This window comes from Myotis daubentonii, chromosome 2, assembly GCF_963259705.1.
Source record: "Myotis daubentonii chromosome 2, mMyoDau2.1, whole genome shotgun sequence".
NCBI lineage: Eukaryota > Metazoa > Chordata > Mammalia > Chiroptera > Vespertilionidae > Myotis > Myotis daubentonii.
In genome coordinates this window covers 106,549,272-106,562,022 of record NC_081841.1, presented here as the reverse complement: position 1 = coordinate 106,562,022, position 12,751 = coordinate 106,549,272, and the positions used below count along the sequence as shown (strand labels likewise).

The window sequence follows — 12,751 nt, the reverse complement described above, 5'->3', positions numbered from 1 at the left end:
CAGAGCCTGAGAGAATGTTTGCCTAGATCTGTAAGCAGAAGATGAAGTTACATTGACATTTCAAGGTTCTTTTGTCACCAAATGTTGATCAAATAATCTGCGAGAGGCAGGATATTCCTGAATTTCAACTTCCTTCTTCTCCCCAATAGAACTGACAAACTGCTCTCATTCATGCCTCCTGGCTGGCCATTTACTCTTCCTTCTTTCATTTTCTCCTCATTATTTTCTTCCACTTCTGGCTCATTTTATGCAGCAAAATCTCATTAATTTGAAATCCATTCATTTTAAATTTGTGATAAATTGGACAAGGTCTTGTATATTTTCATGTTAATGTTGGAAAAGGTTTTCTGAAGTACAATGTGGATCAGCAGTGCTCAGCATCATTGCACATTGGATTCACCTGGAAGACAGAGTCCCAGCTGATTCAATGGGTCAGGGGTGGGGCTCAATAATTTGCATTTCTAACTAGTTCCCAGGTTATGGCAACACTGCTGGCCCTAGGACCACACTCAGACATCTCTGATGTAAATAAACAGTAATGCAAAGGGGATCAATTAATCCAGTTGGTAAAATTGTTTTACCCAATGGCAAAATGAAAAGGGTTCATTAACTCCAAGTAGGGAAATGTCTTGTAGACAAAACATACAGCATTTAACGAAGAGTAGAAAATCCAAGTTCTAGGGTGATCCAATGTGACCGCGGAGGACGACTTGCACCCACTGGGCTTTGGTTTCCTTACTGTTATTCTTTCTTTCTTTCTTTTTTTTTAATCCTCACCTGAGGATATGCTTTTACTGATTTGAGAGAGGAAGGGGGAGAGAGAGAAAGAGAAACATTGATCATTTGCCTCCACATATGCCTCAACCGGGGACGGAACCCACAATGTAGGTATGTGATCTGACCAGGAATCGAACCCACAACCTTCTGGTGTATGGGGCGATGCTCCAACCACCTAAACCACCGGCCAGAGCCTTACTTGTTATTCTTAAAGAGGCTAAGTCAGGTTGTCCTTTCTAGCTCCAGTATTCTGTAACTGTAAAAAGATATACACTGACAATGCATTAAAGAATCACTTATTAAAAACTTTCACAATTAAAACCCTAAAGATTCCATCAAAAAACTATTAGACTTAATAAATGAATTCGGCAATGTAGCAGGGTACAAAATCAACGCCAAGACATCTATGGCATTTCTATACACCAATAGTGAACTTACAGAAAGAGAGACTAAAAAAGCAATCCCATTTACCATCACACCAAAAAAATTAAGATACCTAGGAATAAACCTAACTAAAGAGGTAAAAGACCTCTACTCAGAAAACTACAGGGCGTTGAAAAAAGAAATAGAGGAAGGCATAAACAGATGGAAGAACATACCATGTTCATGGATTGGTAGAATCAACATCATTAAAATGTCCATACTACCCAAAGCAATCTATAAATTCAATGCACTTCCCATTAAAATACCAACAGCATATATCACAGATCTAGAATGAACTCTCTAAAAATTCATCTGGAATAAAAAAAGACCCCGAAGAGCTGCAACAATCCTGAGAAAGAAGAACAAAGTAGGTGGGATCTCAATACCTGATATCAAGCTGTATTACAAAGCCACTGTTCTCAAAACTGCCTGGTACTGCCACAAAAAGAGACATATCGATCAATGGAACAGAATAGAGAATCCAGAAATCGACCTGAACCAATATGCTCAATTAATATTTGACAAAGGAGGCAAGAACGTACAATGGAGTCAAGACAGTCTCTTTAATAAATGGTGTTGGGAAAATTGGACAGATACATGCTAAAAAATGAAACTAGACCACCAACTTACAACATACACAAAAATAAACTCAAAATGGATAAAGGACTTAAATGTAAGACGGAAAACCATAACAATTCTAGAGGAATCCAAAGGCAACAAAATCTCAGACATATGCCGAAGCAATTTCTTCATTGATACAACTCCTAGGGCATTGGAAAATAAAGAGAAAATAAACAAATGGGACTACATCAAAATAAAAAGCTTCTGCACAGCAAAAGAAACCATCAACAAAACAACGAGAAACCCCACTGTGTGGGAAAACAGATTTGCCAATGTCATATCTGATAAGGGCCTAATCTCCAAAATTTATAGGGAACTCATACAACTTAACAAAAAGAAGATAAACAATCCAATCAAAAAATGGGCAAAGGACCTAAATAGACACTTTTCAAAAGAGGAGAATCAGAAAGCCACGAGACATATGAAAACATGCTCAAAGTCACTAATTATCCAAGAGATGCAAATCAAAACAACAATGAGGTGTCATCTCACACCTGTCAGACTGGCTATCATCAACAAATCAACAAACGACAAGTGCTGGAGAGGATGTGGAGAAAAGGGAACACTCGTGCACTGCTGGTGGGAATGCAGACTGGTGCAGCCACTATGGAAGACAGTATGGAGTTTCCTCAAAAAGTTAAAAATGGAACTCCCATTTGATCCAGTGATCCCACTTCTAAGATTATATCCCAAGAAACCAGAAACGCCAATCAGAAAGGATATATGCACCCCTATGTTCATAGCAGCACCATTTACCATAGCGAAGAGCTAGAAACAGCCTAAGTGCCCATCAGCAGATAAATGGATTAGAAAACTGTGGTACATCTACACAATGGAATACTATGCTGCTGTAAAAAAGAAGGAATTCTTACCATTTGCAACAGTGTGGATGGAACTGGAGAGCATTATGCTAAGTGAAATAAGCCAGTCAATGAAAGAAAAATACCACATGATCTCACTCATTTATGGATAATAAAGACCATTATAAACTGATGAACAAAAATAGATACAGAGGCAGAGTAGCATCGAAGAGACTGTCAAACTACAGCGGGAAGGCTGGGGAGGGTTGGGGGCAGGAGGCGGGGGTAAGAGATCAACCTAAGGACTTATATGCATGCATATAAGCATAACCAATGGATATAGGACACTGGGGGATAGGGGAGGCAGGGGGAATGTCAAGGGGGTGGGGAGGAAACATATGTAATACTCTTTGTTATACTTTAAGCAATAAAACAAAATTTAAAAAAAATTAAACACAGCTTAAAAAAAATAACTTTCACAATTTAGATAGTAATTAACACCTGCCTTCTTTTGAAGTACTATGAATTAGTGAGATTCTATTGTTTATCCTCTCTGTAGAGGAAAGCTTTGCAAATAATCCTCACCCTGCCAATTATACCTTCACTTCTTCTCTGGTTCCACTTACCTTGCTGAGACTGGCAACTATCTACATTGCAAGTGAACACAAGAGGAAGCCTGTCTTTATCCCTTGCTGTAAACTCAAGATACATATTACCATATTTTTGAAAGATTATGTACTAAGAGTCTACCTTTCATAAAATCCTGTATTAGGCCTAGGAAGGACAGAGGTATCATCTCTCCTCTGAGCCACTGATTAGCCAGACATTGTGGGATACATGGCATTTGATCCAGGTCTTAAAGGACAGGTAGGAATAGATAACAAAGGGGCAACCTAGGTTAGGAAACAGCATGGCAGGCACATGAAGTAAACATGACTAAATCTTGATAATGTTGAATCTGAGTGAAGGCAACATGTTGTATATCTTACTATTCCTTTTCCTTTTGTGTTTGTTTAAAAAAGTCACAATAAAATATTGTTTTGAAAAGATAAGGCTGATTTTCAAAAAGTTTGCTATGTCTTATAATGGCAATAATGATGTAATGCTATCTTAGAACTTCAATTACAAAGAAATATATATAAACTAGAGGCCCAGTGGGTGAAATTCATGCAATGGGGGGTGTCCCTCGCCCAGCCTGCACCCTCTCCAATCTGGGACCCCTTGGGGGATGTCTGACTGCTGGTTTAGGCCTGATCCCTGTGGGCCTAAACCGTCAGTCAGACATCCCCCTCACAATCTGGGACTGCTGGCTCCTAACTACTCGCCTGCCTAATTGCTCCTAACTGCTTCGGCCTGCAGGCCTGATCACCCCCTAACCTCTCCCCTGCTGGCCTGATTAATACCTAACTGCTCTCCTGCCGGCCCAATCGCCCTTAACTGCCCTCCCCTGCCATCCTGGTTCCCCCACAAATGCCCTCCCCTGCCGGCCTGATGGCCTCCAGCAGCACTCCCCTGCCGGCCTGATCTTGCCCTCAACTGCCCTTCTCTGCAGGCCTGATCTCGCCCCCAACTGCCTTCCTCTGCTGGCCAATTTGGTTCTGATTGGTCGGTTTCTATGCCAGTCAGTGTCTCTGGGCCTATCAACGGGGCCTGATCAGAAAGGGGGTGCTGATTAGCAGCCCTGGTGGAGGCCTGGAGAGAAATGGAGGCCCGGCTGCTGGAGAGAGAGAGGCAAGTGCTGATCAACAGCTGCCACAGAGGCTATGGATCAGACCCTGCTTCTCTCTTCATGCCTCTCTCTGGGCCTGATTCACAGCCCCCTCAGCAGTCAGTGCTGGGTTGCTGACTGCAGGACTGACTTCCAGTTGGTTGAGCCTCCAGCTGTGATAGACCCAGGGTTTTTATATATTAGGATTATTTTATAAAAGAACTAGAACACCATCTATAATCCAGGGTCAATCACATAAGTTTGAATGTCCACTAAGATTTCAAGTCCAACTACATACTTCCACATTCACTAAATGGGTTGAACTGGATGGTGTGAATCTAGATTCTAGCATTTACAGCTACAAAACACTGCAAGGGTGAATGCAGGTAGGTGTCATTTAAACAGGCACCCTTTGTTGTACTTGTGTTACAATATAATTTCAGTCCTTTTGGAAATATTTTTGCCTCAAAAGACTGTGAGTGAAATCAGTTAACCAATTCACTAAATAACAAATTTTCATTGAGATCTTAGTGTGGACAAGGTCTTCTGCAAAGTTCTGTGGAGAGTACAAATATAGATTTAAAAAGATAATCTGAAAGATTTTTAGAATTTAATACATTCAGTCCCAATATACCACAAGGAAGTGTTGGGTTGAAGAGCCAATGGAAGAGTAATTGAATTTAGAACAGCATTCATTAATTCATTTATTCAGTCATCAAATATGTACTGAAGGCCCCTCTACTGTAAGCATTGTGCTAACTGATGGGGGTTTTGAAAAAGCAGGCATGACTCCTGTCCTCACACAGCGGATAGTACACAGGGGAGACAAGCAATATATAACAAACACACCCAGAAATATAATTACAAAACAGGAAGTGCAGTGAAAGCTGCTGCAAGAGAGACACAGGGAGACATATCTGTGATTGTGGGGTCAGGACAGGACTGCTGACAGTGAAGCTGAGACCTAGAAATAAATGATGATAGATACCGTCAGAGAAGGCATCAAGGCAGAAGAGAATAGGGCTTGGGGAATTATATCAGTGGGAAAAAGGTCACTTCATAGTGGCTCACTTGCTCACTTCCTCTGGTTTCATTAGAGGTTCTTTGGGCCAACCACATCTTCCCTCTGCTATACAGCCTCTATCTCTTCACCCAGATTATCCTCCCACAGAGCACTAGCTGCCTCTTGATTTAATAGTAACATATTTATATTTGTTATCTGTTTCCTCCTCTACAATTAAGGAATTTGTTTTGTTCCTCTTGCATCCTCACTTTCTAGCCTAATACCCAGTACTCAATAAATATTTGTTGCATTAATGAGTAGGAAGCATTAAGACATATAAAGTTGTGAATTGTTTCTGGCTTAGAAACCCTACATTCAATTCAATACTGACATCAAGTCTACTGAGAGAGCTTTTTTTTTTTTTTGCAAACAAGCAGAATGTTGACAAATAAAGCACCAATATGCCCAGGAGTAGAATATTATATCAAGGATGACAGCACATTACTTCAGTAGAGAATTTGATTAATGGTACGTTGAGAATGTCTGGCTTATGAAACCTTTACAGTCGAGTTTGTCAAAGTGAAGGTTAGGACTCATACTAGTAACTTGACCATGAAGCCAATTTAAGGGGTGCTGACCATTGTGACTGTGACAATAAACAGGAAGCCACAGAAGACCAAACAGCAGAGTGATGCAGACTGCAAAGTGAGGGCAAGCACCATTTCACAGAACTTGTTTTCAGTCTGTGTCTACAGATATGTAAGTGTGCATGCTCAGGGGCATCATGCAAAGCATGTTTCTCACTGTTGGTTGTGGTCTAAAAGGCTCTGGAGGCTGTGGGAACAGCTGTCACATGCAGATTTTATCTGAACATTAGGCTCAGTCCTACCCCAATGGCAAACCCAGCTTCTTCACCTATTTTCTTAGAACCATCTTTAAGCCAGACGTCAAGGCAAGAGAACAAGTTTGAACAGAAGTTTCTGCAGCTGTGTTAGTGGGCACATTACACAGGGACCCACCCAAAAGGGACAATGAGGATGGTGCAGACTGTACGTGTGGGGACTTCCACCAAAAAGCAATGCCAGAAACTGCTATATTTTGACAAATAAAGGTCACAAACCAAAATTTTAGCTGTTCTCCTCCAGGATCCCCTTAGAGATAACATGATGAGGGGAGTGACCTGAAGCAGAGTCTAATGTTAATGTGTCTTTGTTAATATAATGTACACTAGAGGCCTGGTGCATGCATTCGTGCATGGGTGGGGTCCCTCAGCCTGGCTGAAGGGCCGGCCGGCAGGGGGGAGGGACCATGGGAGATTGACCAGCTGGCCGAGGGAGAGGGGCATGGGAGCACACTGACCACTAGGAGGCAGCTCCGGCATTGAGCATCTGCCCCCTGGTGGTCAGTGCATATCATAGCGACTGGTTGACCACTCATTCCAGTTGTTAGGTTATAATGGTTGCTTAGGCTTTTATATATATAGATTATATCATAAAGTAATATACATATAGTTACAATATACATGACAACATGCATTTTGTTACTATATATACACACATGTGTGCAATAACACACATAAAAATATGTACAGTATATATGACATGCATATGCATTATATAATATACTAGAAGCTCAGCGCATGAAATCGTGCAGGCCCGCCCATCGCGCATGTGGCCTCCCCCCACCCGCGCTCACAGCCCTGCCCGCCCACGCCAGTCTTTGTTTGTTACAGCGTTAGGGCCACAGGCCTTTTATAATATAGATATGCTAACACAAGGTAGATTTCCAGCATCTATGGCAAGGGAAGGACTTAGTGGAAGCTCTACAAACATGTGTAAATAAATTAACTGAATAAGTAAAATCCTTTATAATCTTATTAGTTTTTTTGTCAACATCAAAATATTTATTAAATTTCTGGTTCCTATGTGCTTATTTATTTAGATGCCAACTCACATAATATATTTTAAGTTTTATTAAATTCGTAAATAATTATGGAACTGTACAATGACTATGTGTAAAATGTCCTTGATACATGACTACCTTAAGTTCATAATTTAAGATAGTACTAGCTCTACCAATTCACAGAAACATATTAGTTATTCTTGATCTCTTATAAAAGGTAAGTTTATACATTGTGAGCAAGAAAGGCAATGAGTAAAAGAGGAATCAAGGTGCTTACCAGACCATGGGAGTGGTCTGTTCAGTTGAAACACAGTAAGGGTCTGTATCATTTCCAGAGATATCAAACAACAAAAATATGAAGCATTACACATAGGTCCTGTTATAATGCAGCATTTTTCACAATATATGAAACCGTAAGTTTTATCATTCAACTTGTATGCTTGTTATACATTAAAAAGAATCTCCTGAGAGAGAAAAGGTTCCCTAACACACCCTCTACTTTATAAACCACTAAGTAAGAGGTAAACTAATGACTGATAGAGATTTTACTTCTAGAAAAACAGAAATGGTATTATAAGTAAATATCTATTCATTTCATTAGAGACAGTTCAGTAGAATAATTAACAAGTAGTTAAGTCTCTCAAATCATTAATAAACAAAATGTTTTTCCTCTATTAGAGTAAGATGTTATGTTTATCATTTACAAATTAACTTTTTCTACCTTCATTAAATAGAAAGTTAAACAATCAACATCTAAGATGCATGTAATTAACCCCATGCCATAAAAGTTTTCTCTCATTAATTTTCAGAACCCTTGTACAATATTGCCTGCAGGGTTGTGCTAGAACTAATGTAACCAAGCTACTCTCAGATAAAGAAGATGCAGCAAAATGCAATTTGGATCCATTTAATGTTGGTTGGCATATGGTATCCTGTTTTTAAATTCATAAACAAAAAAGAAAAACATTTAATTTTTAAATGTTGGAGAAGGCTAAGGCAGAAGCAAATGAAAAGCTTCTTTCAGCTAATTTTAATGTTTCAAACAAAACTAATAAAGATATTTATGCTTGAGAGGAAATCAAGCATAAATACTACCTCTGCTCTAATACTGAATGTGATGGTATTAACCATTTTCCAAACATGTACTAGCTATTTTTACTGATTGGCAATTTTACAGAACAGACAGTTATGCTGAATCTTTTAGTGAAACTTCAGCGCCCAGAAAATTCCTTTATATCATAGTTTATTGTTCCATAAACTCAGTACAATAATGACCAAATCTTATCCCTGAAATACTGCAATCCCAAACAGAAAACCTCTAGGCATTCCTCCTGTCTCTGAACAGCAACATTATAAATAATAGGTCCCCCTACTCCACCCACTGAGACCCTCCCTACACTCAGCATTTAACAATCACTTACTCCCCCCTGCCCTCCCCCACCACACACACACACACACACACACACACACACACACACACACACACAGCCTTGAGTACCTACCGAGCCCTTTGATGAAGCTGATCACACAAGATCTTCGCCAACAAGCTGCTGTAATCTCCATGAGCCTAAAAGGAACCCAAACTAACAGTCCGGAACCAGTTCACAGAATATGCTCCCAAGCCAAAAAAACATAATGACAGGCTCCATGATCCCGCTCTCTCTACCACCATGAGTGTCTTGGCAACAAGAGAGGACGCTTTTATTTTGGGCCCAAGGTGTATTTTCAGTCAGGTGCTGAAGACCTACAGTAGAAGACAAACTAAAACAGGTCTTCCTTCCAGGACAGACTGTTCACACCAATGGGACAATTTTTAGCTGCTCAGTAAGACAGTGACCTATAACTCGCAGAGTGCCCATGTGTCTATATTTATCCACAAGGCCATGCAATGCTGACAGATGAGTGAAGCTGCTCCAAGCCCTCTTGGGCCTGAGCTGGACCCACACAGCATTATCACACACAGTCCATGCATACTAGGCACACACGTTTGACCCACAGATTTCAACCCCTGGGCTGCTGTACTCCTGTGACCCAAGAAGTGTAAGAGCAGAGATTGCACAGGCTGCGTGATAAACCATTGCTTTGGGGACAAGGAGCTCTTGACCACAAATACAAACAGCTTGAAACAGTTTCAATTCTTACAGACTGAAGCAGGAGCTGAGAGTCCCCATGTGGAGACAAGAGTCAGTGAGAAACTTATATCCTTACGGAAAATCAGATGATGAACCTTCACTGACATACTAGTAAAGGGAAGTGATTGTGTTTAAGTCTACAGTTATATTATTTTAAAAGGCACAGCCTGAATTGACTAGTTAAAAGCTTAATTGATAAGACCAAGAAGGAGACAATTTTGGCAAATTATACCTGTTCCACCTTCAAAAGAAAACAGGGTTAGGCTAGTGAGGAAACCAAGAAGGAAAGTGGAGTTACCTAAAAGCAAAACACAAGTGTGACTAATTCGTCTTTCAATGGGCATTACTTCTGACAGAAGGACTTCATGAGGGTCAATGAAAATCCATTTCTTTACTAATACAGCTGTGAAGTGTAGGAAGCCCAGGCAGTTTCTATTATTGTTTTACTCAAAGTAATGGAAGGCTTTCTTTAGCAATATAGGTTGGAATTACAAAACAGTATGATCTGGAGCACTGAACTAACATTTCACAGGAAGGAGAAAAGTGTTTCAATTAGCAAATTGAGCACTTAACATGATTCAGCAAGCTAAGCGCCAGCAGAGAGCCCCATGGTACCACTATGTCTCAGGTTTTATGACACCTTTTTAAAAGTGTTGACTGAGGTGCATATGGGCCATTTAGTTCATGTTTCACCCAAAGTGGCCAAAACAATTATAATAGTGTGCCTGTGGAGCTATCTGTGTTTTGAGTAATACAGCTACTTTTTTGATTCTCCTCTTCTATATCTAAATTAGAATCCAGAATCAACTGAAAGTTTGCACTTTGTCAGCTTCAAGTCTCTAATGCTATTATTAGACCAACCTTTCAATGATGTAACTGTCATCCCATTAAAAGAACATTACTTAAAACAGCCTCATAAAAATATTTAACACGTGTTTGTCATTGTATTTTTTCATTCTTTTTAGAGATACCAATTAACAAACAATATTTAAGAGAGGTGCAATAAAGAAAAAGTAGAAAAGAGAACTAATATTCATGGGGCACCAAAGTTGATTCGGGTACCCTGCTTGGCACTTTTCATGTATTATTTTATTCAGTCCACACAGCAACCTTGTAAGGTGGGTATTGCCATCTCTATTTCAGAGTTGATGAAGAGGAATAGAAGTAAGATTGCTCAAAGTCATTCAAATACAGGTTTGTCAGACTCTAGAGTTACTACACTGATTAATTTATATCGAGTACTTTCCTTAATATACATTGGGACTTCTAAAGAATGGCAACCTTAGAGTATTTGCCTTTGAATACATTTAAGAGAAGCCCCCAAATTACCTACTTCTTTCCCCAGACATGTTACATGTTCAAAACCCAGCTGAATCCAGAATATGCAGGCTTCTTTGCTGCCCTCCCTACTCTGTTTGTCTTGGGGCAGCCTGGCTCTCACTGGTGTGGGGGGCAGCCTATGGGAATGAACCACCTTTGGATCCTGAGGGTCCAGTAAAAGTTTAATTAATAAATAATCAAAACAGATGCCATGAAATCCGTCTATTAAAACTCAGAGTCCTTGTTACAGTGTCCTTACCTCACTTCACCCATGTCCAGTCCTCCTGAGGTAGGCATCATTCTAACAATCCTGTTTTCTCAACAAATTATAGGTGGCATACTGATGGTTGAATGAGTGACGATTGTCAGCTGATGGCTGATATTCATAAAAACGTCAGAAAACAACAACAAAAAGCAGACATAAAACTTATGAAGGATAAGCAGCCTCAGGATACTTAAATATAAAAAAAGAGCTCTTAACATTTCTAGAACCCCAAAGATACCCATATATTATGGAATCATTAATAATGAACATATTTTTTTAAATATATTTTATTGATTTTTTTACAGAGAGGAAGGGAGAGAGATAGAGAGTTAGAAACATTGATGAGGGAAACATCGATCAGCTGCCTCCTGCACATCTCCCACTGGGGATGTGCCCGCAACCCAGGTACATGCCCTTGACCAGAATCGAACCTGGGACCTTTCCAGACACATACTGTGAATATTAAAGTGCAAGAATTCTATAAAATTTATTAAATTGGAATGTTTTGACACTTTAAGGATTAAGCTTCATGATCAGGAGAAATTTACTCAGGGATTATTTATTCCCTGACAATAAATATCATGCATTTAAAATATACCATGTAGCCCTGGCAGGATGGCTCAGTTGGTTGGAGCATCATTCCATACACTAAAAGGTTGTGAGTTTGATTCCTGGTCAGAGATCATATCTATGTTACGGGAGGCGACCGATTAATGTTTCTCTCTCACATCGATGTTTCTCTATCTCTCTCCCCTCTTCCTCTCTCTCTAAAATCAAGAAAAAACATATCTTCAGGTGAGGATTAGAAAAACAAACAAACTATATCAGTGTAATCTCAATTTAACAAATAAAATAAACTGGATTGCTGGCATGTTTAATTAATAGTTCCACAATTACTCTCCTATTCTAATTGAATAATGACTTTGAAGTTGATGCTTTTTATTTCTTTAACAATCTAATATTCATAAAAAGTTTCTTTCTGCTTCTGTGTGGCACAGTGGCATGACTTGTAAATATTTTTAAGTGCAAATAAAACTTCAAACATGGTTCTTCTACCTTCACAAGCTTAGAAGTTGTTAAGAAAGTTCCTGAGTGCATTTAGTTTACCTCACTGCTCCAGGAAAGACTATTCTTAGGCTATTGGCTGACTGATAGCTACAGTATAAGGATGAAGGTTAGTCATGTAACCACTCATTAAATGTAGCCTCTAGATTCTATTCACCTTTCTTAATTATAGTCAATTACTCAATTATATTATGGAAAGCAGAAAATAGCCTTTTAGACACAAACTCAAGACTTTTTTTTATTTTATTTATTTTTTTTTTAGCTTGGAGAATAAAATCAATATTTAAATGATTATATCCAGCGGTTCTCAACCTGTGGGTTGCGACCCCTTTGGGGGTGGAATGAGCCTCTCACGGGGGTCACCTAAGACCATCAGAAAACACATATATAATTACATATTGTTTTTGTGATTAATCACTATGCTTTCATTATGTTCAATCTGTAACAATGAAAATACATCCTGCATATCAGATAATTATATTACGATTCATAACAGTAGCAAAATTATAGTTATGAAGTAACAACGAAAATAATTTTATGGTTGGGGGTCACCACAACATGAGGAACTGTATTAAAGGGTTGCAGCATTAGGAAGGTTGAGAGCCACTGATTATATCACTTTAATATCATTCAAAACTCTAGAGCAGGGGTGGGCAACCTTTTTGTGAGTGCATGGCAAAACCAGAAAAATCTCTGACTCAAAATTCTTCTGTCTGCCAACCCTAATTTTTTGAG

General features: G+C 39.3%; 1 protein-coding gene across 12 annotated transcripts in view; it reads right to left on the bottom strand.

The window, feature by feature from the left end:
- FRY (FRY microtubule binding protein) overlaps window positions 1-12,751 on the bottom strand; it is a 608,287-nt gene that overhangs the window by 351,735 nt on the left and 243,801 nt on the right. Inside the window, exon 1 of one of the 12 annotated variants that reach the window (XM_059684108.1) lies at window positions 8,737-8,965. The exons of the other annotated variants lie outside the window; for them this stretch is intronic. Within the exon in view, the coding sequence (XP_059540091.1) occupies window positions 8,737-8,797 (61 nt within the window). The 5' untranslated portion in view covers window positions 8,798-8,965. Of the gene's footprint in view, window positions 1-8,736; window positions 8,966-12,751 lie in introns of those variants that run through there. 12 annotated transcript variants of the gene reach the window in all.